The sequence below is a fragment of the Kryptolebias marmoratus genome, linkage group LG14 (assembly GCF_001649575.2).
Source record: "Kryptolebias marmoratus isolate JLee-2015 linkage group LG14, ASM164957v2, whole genome shotgun sequence".
In the NCBI taxonomy this organism is placed as follows: domain Eukaryota; kingdom Metazoa; phylum Chordata; class Actinopteri; order Cyprinodontiformes; family Rivulidae; genus Kryptolebias; species Kryptolebias marmoratus.
The window spans coordinates 8,836,243-8,861,836 of NC_051443.1; the positions used below are offsets into that span (position 1 = coordinate 8,836,243).

A 25,594-nucleotide genomic window follows, 5' to 3' on the forward strand; every position below is an offset into this window, starting at 1 on the left:
TCCATCCATCCATCCATCCATCCATCTTCTTTTAGCCGCTTCTCCTTTCCGGGTCGTGGGGAGCTGGTGCCTATCTCCAGCCATCACTGTGCAAAAAGGCGGGGGACACCCGTGACAGGTCGCAAGTCCATTACAGGGCCACAAAGAGACAAACAAGATAAACAACCCTTCACACTCTCACTCACAACTAGAGACAATTTAGAGCTACCAGTTCACCTAACATGCATGTTTTTGGTCTGTGGGATGAAACCGGAGTACCGGGAGTAAACCCATGAGCGCACAAGGAGAACATGTAAACTCCACCCAGAAAGGGCTCGGGTTGAGAAGCGATAATCTTAGTATTTTTATTTTGTTGTTAGGCAGTTTTACGTGTTGGCAAGTAGGTCGTCCTTTTCTTTAGGGGATGGGTGAGAAGAGGTCATCTTGCAATCTTGAGGGGTAGGGACAGATGAGGAACTGACGTCAGGTCAAACTTATTGTTATGTACAATGAATTACTTTCATACATTTTTTTCTTAAATGTTGGTCTTTTTTAGGAATTGCACTATTGTCCTAAATGCAAAGTACCAAATGACTTTTTTTTTTTAATTATTCTTTCAGAGCCAACTGTAAACCCCATCCAGCCCTCTGGAGTTAGTGGCATCCAGCCACAGATTCAGCAAGATCTATATGATCTACCAAAAAACAGCCACATCCCCATTCACTACGACTTCCTGCCGCCAAGAGAAAGTCCTTCCACAGAGCTCAAGGAGCTGAACTGTGAATAATGGATCAGAATTGCAATCAGGTCTCTACAGATACAGGCGCACATAGTCTTTGTTTTATAATCTTTGACAGTGTCATTGTAATGACTCGGACTGAATATATACATTTTGGGTTTGTTTTAAACAGTTTATATTTGTTGCTTTTTTATTTTTAAATTGCATCTTCCTTAACTGCAAGAAGTCTTCAGCCCCATTCAGATCTAGCTCTAACATGAGCTCTGCCTGATCCAGTCATAAGTGAGCACCTCATAGTACGTGTGTCCTTAGTCAGGTGTCTACTGATCAACAAACAGGACACCGGCAGGTCTACTTTTTCAGGTCAGTAGGTGGTATGTCAATGTGGCCGAGGACAGATTTGCGTTCAGACTGCTAAACAAACGTGTCCCAGATCGTCTCTGAAGATGGCCTCAATGATCAGGGTTGAACGAATCCTCAATCTATCCTGAGGACTATTGAACCTCTATTTACCAACGTCAACTTCTGATATGACCACCCAGGAGGCATGTCAGTGCCAGATTTGATCCAGACTCGAGGTCATTCCATGTATCTGGCAGGTACGATTAGCATGCTTTATATAAAGCACAGTTGGTAAAGTACTGTCTGGCCAAACGTTTCTCTTTTTATAATGGTGACTCTTCATAAATCACCTGAAAATGCTTGCTGTGTTCCCTTTATCTGTTTTGCTGATTTCTCTCAAAGACCTTGTAAATAAGTATTCTAGTTACTAGTGTCATCATGACAAATTGTACAAATGGAACATCCATTTAGGTACACATGGGTGCAAATATAAGTATTCAAAAAGGAAAAATACAACCGCTCTATGACTGAATGTATAAATTGTAGTTGCCTAGTCTATTAAATGTACTAAGCACTCAGTTTTATAAAGGCTGAGGGCTTTCTGAGTTTTCATAGAACATGTCTGAGCAGATATCTATTTTTGTCACAACAGTATTATAAACTTTGTATCAAAGATGAAGTATTATGCTTAAAAAATAGCAGCAGGGCGAAACTAGATTGGTTACTGGAGTATTTTTCATTGTTTCACATAGCAGTTATATCAAATGCAATCGGACAGATTAGTGGTTAAGTGAAGATACAAAACCCATTTAAGGACACAGTCTAAGAAACTTTGAGCTGAGCCCTTTCTCATTGTTTCGCTTTCAACATTTAGCAGCTTCCAGTCGTTGTAAACCTCAAGAGAGAAACAAAAAGACCCACTAGCTTTTTAATGTTGGGTTACGCGAATGAGTGACAAATTAAAAAGAACAACAGGAACAATAAAAAAGGTTATAGTAGTGCGTTGGGCCACCAGTTGTCACCAGAACAGGGTCAGTGAATTTTGGCTGTGAAAACTTAGCCCTTTGGAAAGACTCTGGGATTTTCTCGAAACTGTTTGGCACCAGTTTTGTTGTAAATTTCACAAAATGTGATACACTATTTTAAATTTGTGTTTAATAGGTATTTTAACATTTTTGTTGTCAACACCAGGGCGGGCTTAGCCCTACTAGCCCGCTTTTACCAGCCGTCCTTGATTGTATGTCTAAGTTAAAACTGGTTATATTTGGTTTAAAAGTAAAAGTTTATCAGACATCTAAATTTCAACTAGATGTTGATTAGATGTCTTATAGGTGTGTCTGTTTAGTAGACATCTAACTTTCAACTAGACATTTTCTCCACGTCTTTTAGATATATCTATATGGCTAAACTTTCCCTTTTAGACCAAATATAGACCAGTTTTGGCCCAGGTATTTATTTACGATTCAGATGTCTCTTCAATGACAAAATGCTCACAGGGTGGGCATGTAAATATGATCATAATACCCCTTAATCCCAGAGATTTACCTTCAAAAAGGACATTTTCCAATGTAGATTTAAGGGGCTCTGTGTATCCTTGATAAGGGGAAGTGGACGCCTACCATATCTGCATAATGTTACTTTTATCACTGGATCAACTCACTGCACAAATCAGGGTTTCAGTTGTTTCTCTTTTATTTGTCACTTATTTGTATAATCCTTCTGTTTGTAGCATATTGTAATTGTAGGCACGTGTTCATAGGAATCCCACTTTTATACAATTTGTGCGGGCCTTCCAACTTTGTTGCTACAAAGTAACTGAACCAAACACTCAGATTTTGGTATTTGTAAAATGTTATTGTTCTTTGCTTATTAATATGTTTTTGTACAGTTTCCACTTATCCTGATTACTCTTTTGAAGTCATAATTATTATCTTAATTTAAATTTTTTGTTCTGTTATTGTTGTTTTCCAATTTTCTTTTTTCTTTTTTGGTGTGTTCATATTTCTGTTTTGCTCAAATGAAGTTTCATTAAAAGGTTCTGAAAAGAAACTGAGAATAAGGATTGCATAAAGTCTCTGCATGCATGGGAAGTCCAGCAGAAGTATTTCTTTTGTTACATCAGTATTGATTTTGAGATACTTGAGGCAAATCTTCACAGTGACCCATAAAGTGGAGCTTTACAAAACTTGGAATATTTAGGAACATTGTAAATATTTGGCTACAAAGACTCTTTTCTTCCCCCTTTTGACTTGAAATGAATCATTTTAAATATACAGGCCCTTTTAAATGGTAAGTCTGTTCACCGAAGTTTTCTTTACAGCAGTATCTCACTGGGCTTCAAGTAGGTGGCCAAAAATTGGGAAAATCAGCAGATTCTTTTGTTGCCGTCTCACTAAATTATGAGTTTTTAGATGTTTTGAATGGCCAGTCTTTAAAAATCTGGACTTTTTTTGTGTAAACAGCATGCATTGTAGGCCATGCACATTATTTCCATCATCTCAACATCGTACCCGCCTGGCTACGCTTTCTACTCACCTTGGCAGTCGCCTCTACGTTATGGTTTAATTATTTGAAATGAAGATAGGCAGATTTGGACCAGTTTTTCAAATAACTCCTATTTATCATTGGTGTGGTTAGACCTGGACATTCAGGGCTGCAGCCTCGGATGTTTTAATCATAAGGGGGACTCCTGTGCAGGTGGCAAAATACAGCAGTGGGACTCTAGAATTAGAGAAACTAAAGAGAAGGCTTTGAGACACTTGGGACAACTCTGAGATTATTTTCAGAAAAAATCTGTCACACAAATCTTTTTGAATATGTTTAAAATTTGAGCGACTCACACGAGGAAATTAGGAACCCCGGCAAACGCTTCAAGACTTTTCAGACTCCTTCACGAATGCCACAACACAGAGAGACATTACCTTCAATTGGACTTTTAAGGTCTTTTAGGAATCTTGTAAAAAAACAAACTTGTCCGATTTATTACCAAAGAACACTGGTGGTTAGGAGGCACTCGGCAGTGGAAAAAGTGCCACCACTGTTGAGGTCAACACAAGTAAGAGCATGGACCAAAACTGGTTGGTTGGCTGTTTTTGTGTCACTGTGTTTATTATCATTATTATTAATATTATTATTATTATCTTTTCGACAGCATGTAGTTTTAGTTTCTGTATTTTGTGTCTGTGTATATGTGTGTTAACTTACTTTCTTTTTCACCTTCTTATGCATAGGCATAGGTTTATTCATAGTTCCTTTTAGTTTCCCATCTCTAAATAATAATGTCAAACTAAAGTGCAACGTATGCACGATAAATTTTGTTTTTGAGTTTGGGCATTGGGACATTAATCACGGACAATTCAATCTCTTTCTCAGCTACCTAAAAATACAACTCTACTTTAGTGATGATAAGTTTGACTGGCAAACAAAATCCTCAACCTTTCTTCTCTTTTAGGTAAAGTGTTGGTTTTCCTGCACCATATGAATAGAGATGTACATATATTTAATGGTTATATTTGTTGTTTTATTAATCACTGTTGTAAGGACTGTTGGGTTTTTTTTTCAGACTGTTGTATTGTTATTATCTCATAAGCAAATCCCACATTTGTTTTGACCAAATCCTCTGTTAAAAGGCAGAGAACAGAAGAAACAAAGCAGAACAAAAGTAGATGGTTTCTTTAAAATTCATCATGAGGTAGAGTGATGGGTTTTATGAGGTAGAGTAACAAGATTACCAGTTTGGAAAATCCGGCAGGCATGGATGTTTTTTGTCTGCTTAAAACAATCTCAACGACAAACAATTCATCCTCCTTCATGTACAATAAGCCTTTACACAATCATCATTTCTGCATTTTATGTTTATTTCCATAGAGGATTATGAATATTTACATTTAAGTTGTTTGCAGTTTACCAGTGATGGTTTGTGTGACAAATGGACAAAAAAAAGCATCTTATGAAAGAGTTATGTGGTGCAAAAATCTATAAAAACTTGATTGATTGAACCACTATAGTGTTTTAACTTTTTTACTGAAAATAAAATATACATTTATTTTAATTGTTTCATTTTCCATCAAGTATTAACTTTGCTCAATTATGCTTGACACGCTCTGTTTTGCTCTACGTGTTTCACATGAACCACCACTTGTAATGAACTGCTATTGGTAAAAAACCCTGTACCATCTGTCAGGCACGGTAGTGGAGGGCTTATGATTTGGGCTTGTTTCACAGACATGGGACCTGAACACCTTGTAGTCACTGAGTCACCCATAAACATCTGGGTAATCTTGAATCAGTTGTGATAAATTTAGGTTACAGGACCTTAAAGTGCTTCTGCAGCCTGTTAAATCAGGGGATATGCTTAGGTTTTCTCACACCGCTTCTGCGTTTTGTCTTAGCTTTCAGTAAACAGTACGTGTCGTGTAATGTGTTGTTGTTCATCTGAGGCTTACCTGGTAAGGATAAAACAATTTGTCATCTTCTGATTCTATGGGCCATAGGTTTTTGTTTTTAGTTTTGTTTATTTTAAATTCTTTCTTTAAGTGTTGCAGTCTTTGGTTTATTTTGTGATTGTATTCGATGACCTTTGACCTGTGTTTAGTTTATAACTCTGTATTCTGTTTCGTAAAGCCTCTTTTGTTAACTTCTGCCTGGTCCCAGCTACATGTTGTTCAATTGTCATTAATCTCCACTGTTTATATTCGCTTTGATTTTCTTTGCTTTTGGCCAGTTCGCTGTCAGTCGGTGCCTTCGCCCTGGATTTTCACTTTGGCTCCTGTTGGCTCACATCAGTTCTCAATGAGTTTAATAAAGCACTTCTGTTTGGAACTCACCTGTTGGTTTTTTCTGTGTCTGGGTCCTCCACCATTTCATATCATCGGGACACTGATATGGAAAATGTTAACTGAAAAAGAGGTGTACTTACTTTTTATCATTATTACTGCAGCTTGATCAGGTTAACTTCAATAGCATCAGACAGATGTTAGAAAATAAAGGACAAACCTGTTTGAACTGACTCATTAGCTGCTATACAAGGAAAAATCTCAATATCCTTGAGATTACCAGCTGTCAAGTTAATCTAATTCTTACATCCTACTGAACTTTTTAATAAGCTACTATGCGTGCCTAGGTTAGCCTTGTTGCCTCGCAGCAAGAAAGTTGCAGGTTTGCATGTTTGCATGTTCTCCTCGTGCATGTGTGGGTTTTCTATCGGTACTCTGGTGTCCTCCCACAGTCCAAAAGCGTGCATGTTTGGTTAATTTGCGACTCCAATTATGCTCAAAGAACCAAAACTGGTTGGTTGGCTGTAAAAATTAGTTAGTTATAGCTGCTATATAATTGTTAGTATTGTTTTCAGTGCCTCAATGTAGAATTTTACAAACTGTGTGAAATAGATGTGACCATGAATTTAAGGTATTTATGAGTCTTTGGCTAAGTTGTGAATGGTCATGTAAGAAAAGAACAGGGTTCATTCTATACCAGATAACAAGGAAAACCTCCCAAAGACCCCAGAGCAAGAGGTGGGCCAATTCTTCAAATGCCAGGAGTTCAAAGAAGATTATGTGATAACCCTCAAGGCAGAATGTCAAAGGGCAACTATTTAGGTCATCTTGTTGCTCTGGGAAAAGTACTGCAGATTTAACATTTTAAACTCCATTGTCACGTGATAGCTTGGAAGACTGTATACAAAGACTGACTTAGAGAAGCCACCTCTGATCATATTAGTTGTACTGTCAGTGCATTCGATGTATGTTCCTTCTTAATAAAACACTCTTTATTACGATTGGCTGATTCCTAGAATTTATTAAAAGATAACCTTTACAAACTGAATAACCCCATCAGTTGGCTAAGGGGTTGACTCCAAAATGTGATCAGTTGTAGACGTACACCCAATGACTCCTTTCTGAGAGTTTCCTTAAACTCTTGTCAGTGGTTTGTGACATATTCTCCTAGCAAACACACAGGCAGAAGCAAAAACATTATTGTCCACGTTTGAGTTTTGGCAGCAGGCAATAATCAGTCAGTTATGGACACTCCTGACCTCAAATGATGTGTATAAAGTCCACCTGTCTACAGAATCCAACCTCTACACCATTATGAGCAAAGGATAGAAGAGCTGCACAAGGTTGGAAGACTATCAGCAAGAAGCTTGGTGAGAAGTTGATGCTCATCTACATAGGAAGAGCTTGTTAACGACCTGAAGGCAGTCGGACTACAAACACCACCACCAGTTGGTAACACACGAGGTAGGCAATCCTGGTCCTCGAGGGCCACTATCCTGCATGTTTTCCTTGTTTCCCTGCTCCAACACACCTGATTAAGTAGTTAAATCACCTTTTCATGTTCTGTAGAAGCCTGTTAATCACCCACCGATTCAAATCAGGTGTGTTGGAGCAGAGAAACAAGGAAAACATGCAGGATAGGACCAGGATTGCCTACCCCTGCACTACACTGAAATGGATTGAAATTTTGCAGCACCCACAAGCTCCCGCCTTGTCCACGTTTCCGCTCACTGGTAAAACTTAAGACAGGCCTGCACCCGTGTCCTCTTGCTGTAGGAGTTCAATCCATGACAGCACAGTGTCTGCAGAGGATACACAACTTTCTGGGCAGCGTAAAAAGAAGAAACAGACACCCACGAATCCAACGATCTAGGGATCCATGGATCAGCATGCACCTGTAGCAGTAATCAAATCTTAAATTCCACAATGCAGGACATAATATGAAAATTATAAATAAAATTTAAATTAAAATAGTAAGAAATATCTTAAAAACGATTAATAAGTAAAAATAAAAACATCCAGCAAAATACTTCTTCTCCATACTTGCCGCTGACCTTAGCAAATGCAAAAATGGCTACAACGCTGTCAAATTCATAAAATTGAGCTAAAGTTTTATGTCCCAGTAGCTGAGAGTCATCCTCAACACATTCTCCGAGCACTAACCGATCTTTCTAGCTCTTGCGATATAGCCTGAGATCACGCATATCATCATCTGACAATCCCGTTCCCTTCTCATGCGTGATGGTTTTAGTTTTCACTCTGCCACAAAAGGTGGCAGATGACACATATTCCTTCAAGGAGCGCTAGGCAATTAATATTTTTCTGGCCTTACACAGCGGCTCAGGCAAAAACCTGTTAAACGTATGAGACGCCAAATAGAGTGATCCTGTTTTGCACAGAGAGAGGAGGCTTGCTGAAACATGTAGGTGATGGCATCTTTTACTGATACCTAAGGGAGAGAGGCAAACTGCAGCTGCTGAAATGTCTTTACTCCATCACTTACGTAAGCTAATGACACGGCCTTCAGGAATTTCTTCTTAGGGCAAATGGCTAACAGCCATTGAGTGCACATAATTTAGATTTTTAGGTAAGGAAATAAGGAAACAAAACAGGTTTTTTTTTTCCCACCACAAAGAAAACTCCTCCTGAATCAACTGGTCCCTGTAGGATTGCTGGCACTCTGCTCTGGTATATTTACCCAAAAATACATTTTAAAAAAAAGGTGATCATCAAATCATTCATACCGCAGAATGAAAAAAAAGTATTATTTGGATTTGTAGAAATGTGTGCTGGAAGGTGTGTAACTTCACTCCTGTGACAAATACAAAAAAGACAGCGTGCCGATGAAGGTGGGAAGGATCTAAATGCAGATCCAGCCAGCAAACAAACAGGCCTAATGAAAATATTTTATTTCATTTATGTAACTGAAGTCATGACAAAGACAGAAACTATCAAAATAAAAGCCCTAGTATTCTTTAAGGGTATGCATATCAACTACATTCTGTGTGTTGTGAGTGACTTTCAACTACCACTGCATCAAATTTCACCTCGGTATCTGTAAAACTGACTGAGTTATAGCCATATTTGTGTTAGTTAAGGTGGATTAGTTGGGGCGGCCATCTTGAACAAGATTGCCACCAAAACCTAATCCCGTGTAGATGCACATTCAGTGATTACTTCCTGCAGCTTTCGTTAAAATGTGTCCAGTGGTTTATGAGATATTTTGCTAACAGACAAACTGGGTTGTTTCCAACAGTTGATGCCAAAGTTGTAGGCAAAGATCTTGTGTAATGAGTAGCACTCGGGGTATGTGTTGTGAATCAATCTCAGCTACTTCAACACCAAATGTTAGCTCAACATTTGTAAAATTGACTGAGTTGTAGCTTTTTTTGTGTTTTCTAGGGTCAGTTAGCTCTGGTGGCCATCTTGAATTGGATTGGTTCCAAAAGTTAATCAGTTGTAGATTTCAATCAAATGATTATTTCCTGAAAGATTCATTAAAATCCATCTAGTGGATAATGAGATATTTTGCTAACAGACAGAGTTGACTCCAACTAGTTAATGGCAAAGGTTTAAACAAAGATCTTGCACCATCTGTTTGAGCTCTGAATATGTGTCGGGAATCAGTCTCAGCTACTACCACGCCAAATTTTAGGTCAATGTCTGTTAAATTTGCAAAGTTATAGCCTTTTTTTCAGTGTTGGTTGACCGTGGCAGCCATCTTGAATATGGTTGATTCCAATCAGCTGTAGATGCACATCCTTTGATTACTTTCTGCAAGGTTCATTAAAACTCGCCCAGTGGTTTTATGAGATGTTTTGTCAAACTAATAAAAACTCCCATTCATCTCTGTGCTCGTTTCTGATTGGCTGTCGGGCTGTCGCTGCCCTTTAAGCCCTCTAAGTGCAGGTTCTTGTGAGCATGCGCGATTGCAGCTTGTTATTTAAAGTTTGGGGGAGACTTTTAGGTGAGCTCATTTGTGCGTCAAGATGCTAGCAGCGGTGTTAAGCAGCGTCTTAGCCGGAGTGTTGGTCCTGCTTGTTTACCAGGGGGTCGCTTATCCCTTCTTCTGGGCGGACTTGACGTATTACCTCCAACTTCGGAGGTACAAGCGGACGGTGCAGGCTCGCGTGCGGCGAGGAGTCCTCACGTACCTCGACTGCTTCCTCCAGCAGGCGAGGAGGACTCCCGCGAAACCCTTCATCATCTTCGAGAGCCGGACCCTGACCTACCAGGACGTGGACAGGAGGAGCAACCGGTTCGCCAGGGCGCTGGGAGCGGGCGGCTCCCCGGAGCAGGGCGACATTGTTGCGCTGTTGATGTGCAACGAGCCGGACTTCGTGTGCGCGTGGCTGGGACTCTGTAAACTCGGCTGCGAGGTGGCCTTCCTGAACGTTAACGTGAAAGCCAAGTCCCTGCTTCACTGCCTGCGGAGCTGCGGAGCCAGGACGCTGGTTGTCGGAGCAGGTAAAGCTCACTCACCCTCCTCTTCCTCCTCCTCCTCCTCAAAGTTTTCACAAGTTCCCTCAGGAATGGGAGCGGCTCCAGCTGACCCTCACTGCACACCGAGGCTCCTCTGCTGCGTACACTTGCTGTTTATTTGCCCCCCAAAAAGGCTTTTATTTGCAGGAGAAGCTACTAATAGTTTACCAAACTGAAATGGACGACAGACATTTTAATTTGATTATAAATGGACCGTCATGAAAGTGCAAAACGGGTTTAAATAAGCCCCCCAAAACAGCCCATTAACGGTGCGCATGGCAAACTATGAAAGCAAATGTTTAAAAAAAGGTTATCCTGAACTACATCAGGTGGTGCTGTTTTAAAGTGTTTCCTTCAGTAGTTTCTCAGATATGTTGATGTAGAAGTCAGAAATGTGGGCACGCGCTCAACGTAAACAAAGCGCTATTACTATAACTTAACACTTAGTTAATACTTACTTGGAGTCCATACAGGAAGTTTTTATTGCTTCAGCCTTTGGTCCATGCGGAAACAGTGTTTTAGAACCCCCACAAAATGGAAGGTTTTGACAACTGGTTCCAGAGTGAATAAATCTTGAAACATCACCCTTGAGTTTTTGTGTAGACAGCCAAAACACAACCTTTTGGAACCAATAATGTCATAGCCCCACCTCTAATCTCAGGACTTAATTGTCTTTAGTTTTTCTTTAGCCCTCCTTCAAACTGAATGACGACCTTATTACGCTCTTTACAACCTGTTAGTGGATTGTCTGGATTGTTAAAGTTTGGAAAACTTTCGTCATTGTGAAGGCAATCATGATGCTTCTATGCTCAGGACTTACCGAATGGGCTTTTCTCTGTTCTTCCTGCACGCATGGCTTATCCTCCCACCCTTCTGTGACGCTCTCAGATCGAGTCAGGATGGAGCTGCTCACTGGAAAATCAGCACAATGCTCCCGCCTTGGGTGTCATGTTTGTGCCAGGTTGTTTCTATGAATTTGTCTCAAATACAATTGTAGCCCAAGATCGATTGCAGTGGTGTCCAATCCTGGTCCTGGAGGGCCACAGTTCTGCATGTTTTAGGTGTTTCTCTGCTTTGAGTGATTAACAGGCTTCTGTAGAACTTGAAGACCTGCTGAAGAGCAGGGGAACAACTAAAGCATGCAGGATAGTGACCATTCAGGACCAGGATTGGACACCACTGATCTATTGGTTTGCGTTTTGCTGGGTTGTGTTCTGTCTTTGCCCTCAAAGCCAGGACCTCATTGGGCTGGGACTGTTGGCGACAAATCGCAGAGGTCGTTTGCAAGAGTTTCAAATTGTCTCTGAACATTTCCCTGCGTGAATCGCTAATTTAATTTGAACCTCTGACTGCAGCCTCTTACATCACTAGAGTTAAATCAGCATTGTTTTGATCACGTTAGTTTACTGCCTTTAGATTTGTTTTCTAGGAACCAGCAAATTAATGAACACCTGCCTTTTTTTTTTGTTTGTTACAGATTTGGTGCATTTGGTGAAGGAGGTGCTGCCTGATCTGAAACAGGACAACGTTGATGTGTGGGTGGTGGATCACACGTCTGAGGAGTTCAATACTTTACTGGATAAAGTGGACAATGTTTCTGGAGACACTCTGGACAACATCCCAAAAGTTAACGTCATGTCGAACTTCCTGTTGATTTTTACCTCAGGCACCACAGGTACTGTGTATTCTTTCTACCTTTAACACATCGTGTAGATGGACAACCTTACAGGCATGAGGGGAAAATGGTTCAAACAACCAGGTTCTGAAATTATTCAAATCTAACCTCAAATAAACAAAATAGATTCCACTCTGTCATTATTTATTAAACAAGCAGAACTGGAAAAGCTGGGTGTGAAAAGCTAAGTCCACCCATACTGCTTCCTTAGAATTTCAGAGGTAAAGTATCAGCCAGGTGCTGCTGACTTAATGCTCTTGTTTAACTGATCATGGAGCGTACAGGTGTGTGTTAACACAATGCCCAGGAGGAAAGACATCAGCAATGAGCAATTGTTCAATTTGGGAAGAATTATAAGGCAATATTCAAACAATTTGAAGTCCATCACAGCCAATTCCCTCCGAGGTCAAACTGCAGTGCTCAGAGAAACTGCAAAAAACAAAAGCTCCATCTCAGACTCTACAGATGAGGTGAAAGTAGAGCTTTTTACCCACAATACACCACACCACATTTGTAGAAAACCAAACACCATATTATCACAAACACCTCATACCAACTGACAAGCACGGTGGTGGAGGGCTGATGGTTTGGGCTCCAAGCAGTCATCGACTCGACCGTGAACTCCTCTTCACATAGAGTCAAATATAAGGCCATCTGTATTTCAGCTGAAACTTGGACCAAACTGGACCATAATGCAACAGGACAATAACCCCAAACACATCCACCAATCTACAACAGAACAGCTGTAAAATAAGACAGTACAATAAAAGCAAATCTTTGGGAACTTTATACAATAGAGCATGTGATTATAATATAATAAAACAGGGGTTTCAAGACATGTAAATTATTCTTCTGTATTAGAAGTGTTTGAATAAAGAAATCCACCAGATAGGCAGCGTGACATGGGCGTGTTGCTCTAATGCTCGTTCTTCATCAGGTCTCCCAAAGGCAGCCCGTGTCGGTCACCTGAAGGCCATCGGGAGCATGGCCTTCTTTGACATGTGCGGCGCGACGTCCGATGACATCATTTACATCACGCTCCCTCTGTACCACATGTCTGCGTCTCTCTTAGGGATTGGAGGATGCATTCACCTCGGTAAGACGCTTAAGCTCAGCTTTCACCTCACCCTCACTGCCAACAGGCTGCAGCCAGGAAGTGCAGCGAGTAGAGCCCGGAAAAAATCAAAAGAATCGCCTTATTGGTTGTAATTAGATTTCGCAGCAGAGCATTTGGGCTTCTTTCTTTAAAAGCTGGTGAGTAAAATAAAAAATAAAATGAAAACTGCATGTCCTCAGATTTTCTCCTGTTGAACCCTGATAAAACAGAGGTTATTGGACATTGGACACTCAAAAAACTCCTCTGATGGAATCACAGTAGCCTCTCATATCTCTGTGAACACCCTTGTTGTAGTTTTTGACCAAGTCCTTTAATTTACATAAACAAGTCTCCAAGTCAGTATTTTTCTGTCTTTGTAACATCTACAAAATCAGAAGCCTAATTTTTTTAAAATTACTCTGCAAAAACAGTCTGTGCCGTCATCACTTGCAGACTTAACTGCAGTGCTGCCATTCTAGCAGGGTGTCAACATAAATCCCTTACAGCTTGTTCATAACACTGTGGTTAAGAGTGCTGCCAGGAACCTTTGGGCAAGCTCCTGTTTTAGGCTTTATGGCTTCCTGTGACCAGCAGATTGCAATTCAGAATCCTCCTGACCACATATACAACCCTGAACAGTTGAGCTCCAGCAGCTAGTTTTCTCCTACAACCCAATTAGATCACTTCACTCCCAACATGCAGGTTTCCTAGTTGATCCAAGAATCTGTGAACCTTTAGTCCTCTGGAATCAGCGCCCTGCTTCAGCACCAAACACCAACACCCTCACTGCCTTCAGAACCAAGCTAAAAACAGAGAGTTATTTGTAGTTACCATTTTATGCATTCATTGCAACTGTGGGTTACTCATTTTAACGTATTAATGGTATTTTTATAGTTTTCTGTAGATTTTGTTACCTTCAGTTGGTTTTATAACTTTTTTTAATTCTTGTCTATTCTTATCTTTGTTTTAAGTTATGTCCGTGTTTGAAAAGTGCTATATAAGTAGTCGGGTTAAAAAAAAATATTACAGCCATGTTTTCATTCTTAGTTTTTATGCCTTTAATCTATACACCCATAATACATGATTCGCAAACAGCAACTTAAACAGAGCTGTCACAATGTTTCCTTACACTCCCCCACACCCTTCTAGTTTTACAACTTTTTCAATAAACATGGTAACATGAGCCTGATTTATTGGTGTACTATCAGTAGACACAGTGTGGTTTAAATGCGTTGTAGTTGCTGTTGTTTGCCTACGACTCTCCTCCCTGTCTTCTTGGGATCACAGGTGCTACATGTGTGCTAAGAAAGAAGTTCTCTGCCAGTCAGTTTTGGAAGGACTGTCTAAAACACAATGTGACAGTCGTGCAGTACATCGGCGAGCTGTGTCGGTACCTGCTCAATCAACCCACGGTAGGACTCCTCATTCAAACCGGGAGCTGAGAGAAAACAGAGCAAGATATAGTCTGATCTGGTGTTTACTGAAACATAATGTGTCAGAGAGAAATAACAGTCACTGTGCAAGTTTACGAGTTGCTTTAAAATTGGATTTAATGTGCCCTCGTGCCTCCAGGTTCCAGAGGAAAGGGCCCATTGTGTTTGGTTGGCTGCAGGAAGTGGTCTCAGGTCGGATATATGGAAGAAGTTTCTAACACGGTTTGGTATCCGTGCGATCAGGGAGGGTTACGGCTTGACTGAGACCAGCATCGGCTTCCTCAACTACACAGATGAGGTCGGGCCAATCGGGAGGGCCAGCTACTTCAACAAGGTCAGCAGGAAAGCCTTCTGGACCTGGACCTCACTTCAAATATGAACTTGACCTGTGCTCAGGGACAAGACCAACTAATATTTGCGATATAAGTTGATGCGTTCTATGCGTTTAACCATGTTTCCTAATAGAGGTAATGAAGGACTTCTTCAATGAGATTCAAACTAACAGAACTAAAAATAAACTGTTTATTCCTGCAGCTCTCGCATTTTTCATGTGTGAGGCGGCCATATTAGATCGTGGACTTTTCGAGTCAGAGTTCCGACTTCAGGGCTTGTTCCAGATGATTTTTTTCGACTTGGAACTCAAAAACTTAAATTTCTGAATACAACTGGAACGCACAATAACAATAAAGGGAAACGGCACAAGGAAGAAGGGACTTTTTTTTTTTTTTCAACAATTTAGAAACATTGTTAAAAGTGAAGATAGTGATAAAAATAGTATAAATTAGCATTAATTGTTTACAACTGACACATTTAATGGTACTCATTGCAAACTATGAAATCAAACATAAAAAGGTTATCCTGAACAATATAACGTGATGCAGTTAGAGTTTACTCTAGTAGTTTGGCAGATAGTTTGATATGAAATTCAGAAATGCAGGTTTGCACCCAGTGTAAACAAATTCCCTTGGCTGAATTCATGTAACCATGCGGACCTACATTAAGCTGGTCATAGTCTGAGTAGGTAAACAAATATGGTGGAATTGGACAAATGTACAGAGTGGGCCATTTATATGGATACACCTTAATAAAATGGGAATGGTTGGTAATATTACCTTCCTGTTTGTGGCACATTAGTATATGGGAGGGGGGGAAACTTTTCAAGATGGGTGGTGACCATGGTGGCCATTTTGAAGTCGGCCATTTTGGATCCAACTTTTGTTTTTTCAATTGGAAGAGGGTCATGTGACGGGTCAAACTTATTGGGAATTTCAATAAGTTTTGACAACTATGTAAAGGTAAACTCTTCCCCAGTAACTCCTCAGTAAGTTGAAAATGCTATGACATCAACTAATCAAGTCAAAATGACCTCTATTCCTTCTCTTGCAGCTCTCTATTCCTTTTGAGCTTTTGAGATGCGACCCACAAACATACGAGCCGGTCCGAACAAACTCTGGAAGATGCGTGCGAGCACAGAAAGGTAAACGAATCACTATCCCTTCAAATATGAAAGGAAAGAGTTCTGTTAAAATTCATCAAAACATGGCTGAAGACTGACAAGGCCACGAAGAAGACAATACGTTTTTTTCTGTTTTTGCTCAGATTCATAAAATTTGGTGAAAGCTTTACGTCCTTTTAACATGACTATATGTCCTGCAAACGTGCATCCCTTCTCTGTACAAAAGGAGAGGTGGGGATCTTGGTAACTCCGGTGACAACAGTGAACCAGTTCCTGGGCTATGCTGGGAACAAGGTGGAGTCTGAGAAGAAGCTGCTGCGAGATGTGTTCAAAGTCGGGGATACCTATTTCAACACGGGAGACCTACTGCTCTGCGACCACAGGGACTTCCTTTATTTCCGCGACCGAATCGGAGACACGTTCAGGTACCGGCACTGTTTGCTGGGTTCAAACTTTGCACAGACAGCATTTCTGTGGAAACAGTATTTCACTTGGTTGGTAGGAGAAACTCAAATTTATCAAACATGAGTATTAAAAATCATCTGGGCTTGAGTTAACCAGCTCTGTTTTCTAAACAATCAATCATTGACTGAACTAAGTAGAAGAGACACCAGTAGTGTTTTTATCTCCAGGAAAATTGGTGGGGCACTAATGACTTTATCCTCTCCTGTTGACTTCTAATGTGTCCAACACAAACTAAAATGGGTATGTGTGCGCCAGAATCAGAGACTGAGGAGGACAGGGCTTTACACTTCCATCATTACCTGCTGCATTTATACAAAACAACCACCTCTTATTACTCAAACTGAGACCACACACATGGAAAGTCAATCTTCAGACTGTTGTTTTAACCTCATTTGGGCAGTCCAAGTCTTAATTTGGGAGATGACATCCTGCCCCGCTTTAATTTCAACCATGGTCTTGGTATGACCAGGTAGGTCTAAGATGGCCACCCCTGGTCAACGTCAATCTAAATTAAAGTGCAAATGTTGTTTATTTTATGATAGTTTCTGAAATGTGAGAATTATGATTCAGTCAGAAAAGCAGCATAATGGACTAAGTTGCAACGAAAAATCAACTGAATCTGTAGCTCCTTATAGTCGTCCAGGGTTGACGAGGTTTTAATCTTCTGTTCAACAGATGGAAAGGAGAGAATGTATCTACCACCGAAGTGTCAGAGGTTTTAGGTCTTCTTGATTTTATCCAGGAGGCCAATGTCTACGGAGTCTCTGTACCAGGTCTGTGGGCTCTCAGCATTATGTTGTGCTTTACAACAATGTTTTAATCGATCCTATGTCCCCATCTATTCATATATGTTTGACTTTAGCTTAGTTCTGAGCTAGGAAGATTTGAAGTTGCATGGTAAGATGTAAAATGTTTTTGATGTTTTCATTGTACAGTTGCGGTCAGAGGTCTACGCTCATCAATAATGTCAGATTAATGTTGGGCTTTTAAAGATCTATTTGAATAATTTCTTGTTCAAGGTAGAATGATTGTACGACATACAACTTCAGGGATTTTTAAACAAATACTGGGTGCAAAACTTTGACTTTATTATGCGTTTTCTTCAACTCACATGGGTCAACAATATCCATACAAGCTCAAATACAGTATATACCTACAACCTCCGAATGTCCCTCAGCAAAATGCACCTGGATCACAGGTTTTTTGTTTCCATTCCATTTTGGCTATTATTTGACCATTCTCTTTGGCAAAATTAGTTGAGTTCATTTAAATTGGTTGGACATGAACCCAGCTTTTAAGCATAGTCCACAAATTTTCAGTCAAGCTAAGATCAGGGCTGTGGGAAGACTACTCCAGAAGCTTCATGTTAGCAGCTTTATCCAATCAGAAACCAGCTCTGATGTGTTTGTTTTCTCTGTTGGAGCACCCAAATGTGTCCAAATTCCAACTGTTTAGCTGGTAATTTGAGGTGATGTTGAAGATTGTGGAGGTGGTAGTCCTTCATTATCTCATCTACTTTGTTCAAAGCACCAGTACCACAGCATGATGCCTCCACCATTATGCTTCACAGTTGGTACAGTGTTCTTGGGTTTGAAATACTCACTATGCCGCTTCTTAACATCCTTTTTGTCATTGCGGTCAAATAACTCAATCTTTGTCCTGTTTTGACCTTCTCTGCAGAAGGCATTTGGCTTGTCCACACAGGCAACTCAGAATTTCAGCTGAGCTTCAGAGTATTTCTGTAGAGTGGGGGCTTCTTTCTTTGTCGTTACTGTCTTTGTCCAAGTCCATGTAAAACTGGCCTCTCTACAGACAGTTACACTGGTGTTCCAGCAGTGTTTAGTTCCCGACAGGCTTGAGCCTTGGTGGCTCCTGGGTTGTTCCTGAAGACCCTAAACGATTTCCTCTCCTTAGATCAACGTTCCTTGGACTTTCCCATTGTTCTGACTGAGTATTGGTCAATTCAGTGATTCCTGTCAAACAAAGTTATCAGGCCTTAGCCTTGTCAAGTCAAGACTTTCTAGAACTGTCAGCACTGCTAATTGAATGTTTTAATGGGTTGAATGCATATATTTGTGTCTGATGTGTTGATTTTTCGGCCCTGTGTGGATTAGAGAAAATCCACAATAATTTAAAAGCCATTCCACCCAGGAAAAAACAAAAACGGTTCAGTAAATCTGACAACAATCTTGTATCCTCCAAGCCTTATGTATGAAGTGGGGAGCTGGTTTTTTTTGTAAATACATTGTTATATCCTCTGGGTATTAATGAAGCAGAGGTATGACTTAATGACTTTTTCTGTTCTGTGCGTTCAGGATATGAAGGTCGAGCAGGAATGTCCGCTATTGTGTTGAAACAGGACCTCGAACTAGATGGGAAAAAACTCTACGAGCATTTATTGAACACCCTGCCTTTGTATGCGTGGCCCCGCTTCCTCAGAATACAAGTAAGTCCGCTGGGTGTTTTTCACCAGATTATTCAGAGTGAGTTGATGTTGCCCATCTTTCTCCCCTGCCTGTTAACAGACATGCGTGGACGTGACGGAGACCTTCAAGCAGCAGAAGCTTAAACTGGTGCGGGAAGGTTTCGATCCGGACGTGACGCACGATCCTCTATTTTTCTTAGACGTCTCTCAGAAAGATTACATTCCTTTGACTTCAGTTCTATATCAAGACATTGTGTCTGCAAAAACCAATTTGTGATGTTCTCAGGAAGCTGGTTTAGGTGTATGAACAGTGCATACTGTGTGTACTAATAACTAACTTTTATTTATGTTATCTCCACACCTTCATTATATCCCACTATGGGATTAGTGCCACAGTAAGGAAATCCTGACTTGATAAAGATGAAACCTTTTAAATAAACCTGAATGCTTGGTACATCTTCTCTTGGAAAGTACCACAAACAGGTAGATTGTCTCTAACTAATGGTGTCATAAGATTAACAAGATATTATATTTTTTTCTTTACCTCACTTCAGATCATGCTCGAACCTTTATTTTTTTTGACCAGAGCTGCAGAGAAGTGCTTGTTTATAAAAAAAGACTAATATTATAGATTTATTTACTATTCCTATTCTGAAACATATGTGGTGGTTTTTGTTTTTTTTATTGTTGTTGTTGTTTTTTTCACTTGAATTGATTTAGTTTGATAATTTTTATCATGTATATTTTGTTAGCGTTTACAGATGTCACTTCATGTCACTCCACTGCTCTCATTTTCACTTCTGTGCTCGTGGTTCACTTTGTTCACGTATGTAGTGCGATGAAACGATAGTTTTTAGCGGCAAAGTGTTGGAGTTTCACTTTGTTATCAGTGTTGACCCTTCAAAAGCTTTTAGTGCTGCTTTTCTGCTCAGTTCTTACAGATTTTTTTAAAGTTTTTGTTTTCACTAAATGTCAGCACAGACTAGACAAACTTGTGTCCTTTTTAAAGAGAGACTTGCTGAAGGTCTGTGTGTTGGACGAGCTGTTAAAGGAATAGTTCAGATGTTTTGAAACTAGGTTCTGTTGAACGATTATAAGCAGTCTTACCTGTAAATAGTTCTTTGAGCGATTAGTTTGGAGGAAGAGACTTAAATGCTGACCCGACTGATGAGCTAAGGGCTAGTCTGAGTGGGGCCAGGACCAAAGTGGGTTGCTGTGATTTTTATAAAACAGCTTCAGTTTCAGTAATTCCACCACTGTTCTCATGAACACAATTTAATACATATATATTAAGATATTCCTGCTGGATTGTGTCAGGCTGCATCAAAAGTGCTACAGCTCACTGCCGCTGCAGTTGTAAAGTGCCATGGCATTCTATGTCATTAGACATTTACAGTGATGTAAAGATTTCTAAAAAGGTGCTTGCTAAAACTGCTATAATGTAGCACAAACTGAGGATGAGAGGTGCAGTAACAGCCTCTTCCTCTCCGCCTTGGAGGGGAGGAAGTATCATGAACGTTTGCCATCTGGGGCCAGATGTGTGTCACTTACACAGATTTTGATGTGCTGAGGTTTCACACCAAAGCTTTAGAATCAGGTTGCCACATCCTCACCTAACATGTTATCTCAAGATGCAGAAGCAGAAGCTCAAAAGGGAGGAAAGTTGTGCATTTCTAACAGTGATAAAAATGATAATTAAAAAACAAACAAAAAAAAACGTCTTATCTGGTTAGAATTGTCCTGCGATGGTGTGACCAGTGACTTATTTTTACATAATCTAGAAATTTTATTTGAACTAAGAAGTTATAAAGCTATAGTCATAAGACCCACACTTTTTGTATCATGCAAATGATCATCTTTTTTTATTATTTAAAATAAAATGGTTTATGCAAAAAAAGAGATTTACAACAAAAAAGGGAATATAGACACATCTCAAAATCTTGACAATAAGAGATGACCTGATAAACTATTTAAACAAATGTTATTCCAACAATCAAATGACAACATGCCATTTAATTTAATATAATTACTTTGTTGTTTCAAAATGTAATTGTGTTTAACAATTTCTCACTGTTGATTGGATTTCCATGTTAAAAATATTCGTTTTTAAGTGTTTTGACCTCTAGTAAATATATGCATATGTTTTTGGAAGACTTTTGTTATTGTTGTTGCTGTATTAACTTTCTACTAAGAGTTTATAAAAATGTAACAGGTTTGAAGTGTGACAAAAAACAATAAAGGAAACTAAAAGACACTTTCATATCATTATTGGCAATTTTTAGGCACAACACAACAAAGTCTTATTTTGAGTTTCTAATTATTTTTTTTTAGTTCCTTAATATTTTTTAAATTTAATTTTTACTTTTTGCGTGCTTTCTGCTTAGGCCTGCATTTTAAGCATGCGCAGTTCGTCCTGATAGAGCCTTACAGTGCTGCTTTCAAAGAACCTTGGAAATGTATTGATAAAACAAAATCATGGTAATTTCGAACTCCTTGCGTTATTAAAACCCGGTGAAAAAGATCAGGAAAACCATACTTTTTACTTTTTTTTAATTTAGGTAATAATTAGAAATTTGTTTCTAAGAAATTCTGGAAAGAAACGTTGCAATTACTTTTTAAAATAAACGTAAATAAATAATAAAAAATGAAAATGCGTTCTTGATATTTGCTGAGAGTGACTTTATTCATAAGTCAAGCCTCATGCTACCATCGTTACGCAAAAAAAAAAAAAAAAAGATTTCTCGTATCATTTTATTTATTTTAACCTGTGAGTGAGTCTAAACCCTGAATTAACGACTGACCTCTAACGCAGCATCAACCCGGTTGCTCTCAGTATTGGGAGGAGTCAGGATGGAGCAGACGTGGCAACACGACGTCATCACCACTTGTCGGTGGTTCACTCTCCATGGCTGAGCTGAGCTAGCTGGTAAGTACTTGTACTGTATGCTCAAAAGAGGAAAGGTTAGTAAGTATTATCCCCCATTGTTAGAGGAGACAGACAGTTGTAGGTCAGCTGTCCTCCATTGTCCCAGTTTCAGTTTGACTCTAAGCCTCACGTGCAGGCTCCGGCGTGGAAACACCGCGGTCCTCCCTGCGTTTTCTGTCAGTGTTAGCTCGCATTCAAACAAAGTCGCACACCAAACTTTCAGAAAACCTTCACGAATGGCAATTGTACGTTTGTTTTTAAACGACCGTGACGACAGTGCATTAAAACAAAACGTAGGTGTTGTTGCTAAGGGAACAAAACGGAGGGAGAAGTTTGAGGTTTTGACCAGATATTTGGCAAGAGCTCGGTCCTTTTAAAACCTGTCACTGGAGTATGATGTTGAAAAGCAAACAAAGGTGGTGCTGATCTATCTATCTATCTATCTATCTATCTATCTGACTCCTACTGATGCCCCATTAGAAGTTTATTTTTGCATTACAGGCTCCCATCTTTTTAAAATGCTGTGTTTAAAGATAATTTAACAGAAACTGCACGAACTAGACAGTGAGATGAGCGATCAGCTGCTTCCTCTCTTTCATTCTTCACTTCTTTCTTTCACCCAAATCAGAGTAAACTCTGTCACTGGATGTTAAGGATGAAATTAAATGAAAACATTGTGATGTCTGTAGGATCAGGGTCATGTTAGATTCACTCTTTTTGGTAATATCTTATCTTAAAATGCTTTTTTTGTGAAGTGTCAGCATGTCTGGTTGGTTAGTCTCTTCTGGATTTTCAGATGGTTAAACATGCAAACGCGTTTCATTCAGCTAGATCAGGCAAAGTGTCAAAACTTAATTTCCTCATTTTTGGGGAGGACATATACACACACACACACACTGATCATTTCTTTCTCAAATGGTAGTTTTCAGTCTGTGGCAGACATTTCTTGTTTTGTTGTTATTCTCTTGTCTTCGTTTCACTTTTATTGGTAACAATACAAGGACCGAAGGCACCAAGTAAAACTTTCCTCCCACTGATTGCCATCAGACTGCCATCACTGGAAGAATTTAATGAAATTAAGGCGCTGATAAAGCCGATCTTATGCTGCTGTGCATGAAATTTTGCAGCTGCCAGCTGGAGGATGGTCGACGCGAATGTAGCTCAGGTTTTGCATGCAGTCTGTAGTCTATCCATGATCCTAATAATGAGTTTTATCTTCCACTTTCTTTCTTTTTTCCCCAGTGTTTTCCAGCACACTTTGACCCGGAGGGAACGTTCCTTGAGAACCCTGTTGGGTTTGCGAGGGCAGTGAGTGGAGATCACGCTAGCCGGACCTGTCCCAAAGTCATCACAGCGCCTTCCTGCAGCAGCATTCTGCGCTGAAGTTTGGGCTCCAGCCGAGAAGATGATGGAAGAGAGCGGCATTGAGACGACCCCTCCTGTCAGCCCCACGCCTCTGACACAAGCCTCTGCAGTCAGCAGCCCGCCAATCACTGTCGGTAAGACGCAGCCTTTTGAAGAGCTGCCGTGCACAGCGGAGCTATGCTTCCCGTTTAGCTAACTTGATCCGAAAAGCAGCCATTTGTTACCGGTCTCATTGTTACAGAGGCGAAAGCAGATTTCTTATCCCCCTGAAACGTTATATGAAAGATGCTGACAAAGCATACCGATGCAGGCTGTTTAATCCACAGCACTTGTTAGCTTGGCGATATGCACGATTTACTCACATTACTGTTGTTTTAGTCCAACAGCCTCTGTGCTAATCATCTGAACTTGAACTTATAGTGTAGTCAGGAGTTTGATTTAGTGATAAGTGCTATAAACATATTGATCAGTTCCCGTTTCCTGTTAGGGGTTAGATTCTTGTAGCTCCCAACCTGAGAAGCTTTTCACTGCTGTACTCCAGTTTGTAAATATTGTTTGATTCATCTGCATCTGCTCGTTGGTCAAACAGTAGAGTGTTTGTCTACAAATAACACCACTCTAGGTGGAAATTCATTCAAGCTCTGCTCATTCAAATCAAAGTTACTGATGAGCTTTTTTGACTGCTCGCAAATTCGTAAACGCACCGCAACTTGTTGTAGCTCTGTGTGTTTACAATGATGTTTGATGCACTTTAATTTTCAGCCCAACTTGGGAAAGTTGGGTTTAGTTAACAAAATGTACAAATCATCATTTGACTGCTTCTGGTCAGTGGAAACCTCATACACCCTCTGAGATCTTTGGAGGCTTCGGGTTGGAAATCACGGCTGTAGCTGACTGTGTTTGTGTTTTATGTACACAAAGGTGGTACCATTAAACACCGAACAACATTATTAACTCTCAAGTAAAAATTCTGGTATCAGAAAACAGGTTTTGGCAAATATTTATTATATTCAGTTGTAGAATGTACAAGTGTCTATTACTAAATAAAAATGTGTTAGTGTTGAATAATTCACAAAAGAAAGAAGTACAGTCTTCGTCTACAACAGGGGTGGCCAACCCTGGTCCTCGAGAGCCACCATCCTGCAGGTTTTACTTGTTTCTCTGCTTCAACACACCTGATTTGAATCAATGGGTGATTAACAGGCTTCTGCAGAACATGAAGAGGTGATTTAACTATTGAATCAGGTGTGTTGGAGCAGGGAAACATGTAAAACATGCAGGATGGCGGCCCTCGAGGACCAGGATTGGACAACCCTGGTCTACAATATGCCTACAGCCTTTCTGTTGCTGATGCCGATCTATAGACATCAGGCCATCCGACGGCCAGTATTTTTTGGGTCATTTTTCTTTCAAATCTTTGGTCAATATGTATTTTTCATTTACCAAAATCTAACAGTAACTGCTTAGCTGAAAGAAATGTTTGTTTAACAACCATAAGAAGAACTGACACACCTAAAAAATAACCTGCAGAAGACTGTAGGAGCTATTTACGGGGTTTCTGCAGGGCCTTAAATTTGAACGGCTCAATTTTAGGCCTTAAAATGCTTAAACTGCTTCTTAACTTTGTGCGTCCACTCATGCAGTGCTTCTTCCGTCAACTGTTGTTTGTTTTAACGCACTGTCGGCATTAACATTAATTTGTTCTGTGCCGTAGTTGTGTCTGGGGGTTTCAGATGTGTTTTACACCGTAACAAACCTAAAAGGCCCATCATGCAGCAGCACTCCCTGCTAAAGAATCCTGTCGCTCTGCTCCTGAAACTGGTTTGATGTCGTTTTTTCAATGATTTGGACTGATTTTGAATGAAAGGCAAAAAAAAAGACTTAATTTGATTTTTATTTTTTACTGATTTCTTTTTACAACGATTAAATCTGAATGATATAGGCCTTTGAAAGGTCTTTTAAAAAGTCTTAAATTTGACAGTAAAATTTAAAGAAGCCTTGTATCTATGTTTGGTTGTAGGTAGTACCCCATATGAGCCAGTAGGTGTCGCTTATGTTCTGTTTTGAAATTGCTGCGCAGGTGGTAATTGTCAATTAGGAGAGGAGTGGGCTGGAAGAACAAATAGTTCCCTTTCAGTCGATTCACTCGGTACAACATATGTACTATGGGATATCACGCTCCCGCGTGTCCTGGCTGAAGACACCTTTAATCACACCTTTAGGCAAATGACAGGCCCCGCCTGCACTATGTAACCGTCCGTCATCACAGTCATTCCTCAGTTCTTACGCTCTTCACCTCGCTAAGAACACCTCTCTGAGTCAGGCTAGCTAGCTGCTGCTAGTTAGTTCTGTGTTTCGCAAGGCTTCTCGGAATTAGCTTAACTGCTTTTGTTGGTGTTAGCCATTTGCTGCCTGCTGGTAAGCGTGCCTGCCCGC

The 25,594-nt window shown here is 40.0% G+C and overlaps 3 protein-coding genes across 3 annotated transcripts in view; all 3 read left to right on the top strand.

Annotated features, from left to right (window-relative positions):
* Positions 1–5,885, top strand: part of megf10 (multiple EGF-like-domains 10) — a 58,810-nt gene extending 52,925 nt beyond the window's left edge. The window contains exon 25 of the mRNA XM_017434028.3: positions 600–5,885. Coding sequence (XP_017289517.1) covers positions 600–766 — 167 coding nt within the window. The 3' untranslated portion in view covers positions 767–5,885. The remainder of the gene's footprint in view (positions 1–599) is intronic.
* A 3,864-nt stretch (positions 5,886–9,749) lies between these two features.
* Positions 9,750–21,121, top strand: LOC108246469 (very long-chain acyl-CoA synthetase). The gene is made up of 10 exons (XM_017434036.3): positions 9,750–10,302; positions 11,795–11,992; positions 12,930–13,088; positions 14,376–14,500; positions 14,661–14,855; positions 15,908–15,998; positions 16,204–16,402; positions 17,118–17,215; positions 18,758–18,888; positions 18,968–21,121. Exons 1-10 carry the CDS (start codon positions 9,825–9,827, stop codon positions 19,142–19,144), a joined length of 1,851 nt encoding a protein of 616 aa, XP_017289525.1. The 5' UTR covers positions 9,750–9,824; the 3' UTR covers positions 19,145–21,121.
* A 549-nt stretch (positions 21,122–21,670) lies between these two features.
* Positions 21,671–25,594, top strand: part of prrc1 (proline-rich coiled-coil 1) — an 18,465-nt gene continuing 14,541 nt past the window's right edge. The window contains exons 1-2 of the mRNA XM_017434041.3: positions 21,671–21,793; positions 23,036–23,292. Of these exons, the coding sequence (XP_017289530.1) occupies positions 23,199–23,292 (94 nt within the window). The 5' untranslated portion in view covers positions 21,671–21,793; positions 23,036–23,198. The remainder of the gene's footprint in view (positions 21,794–23,035; positions 23,293–25,594) is intronic.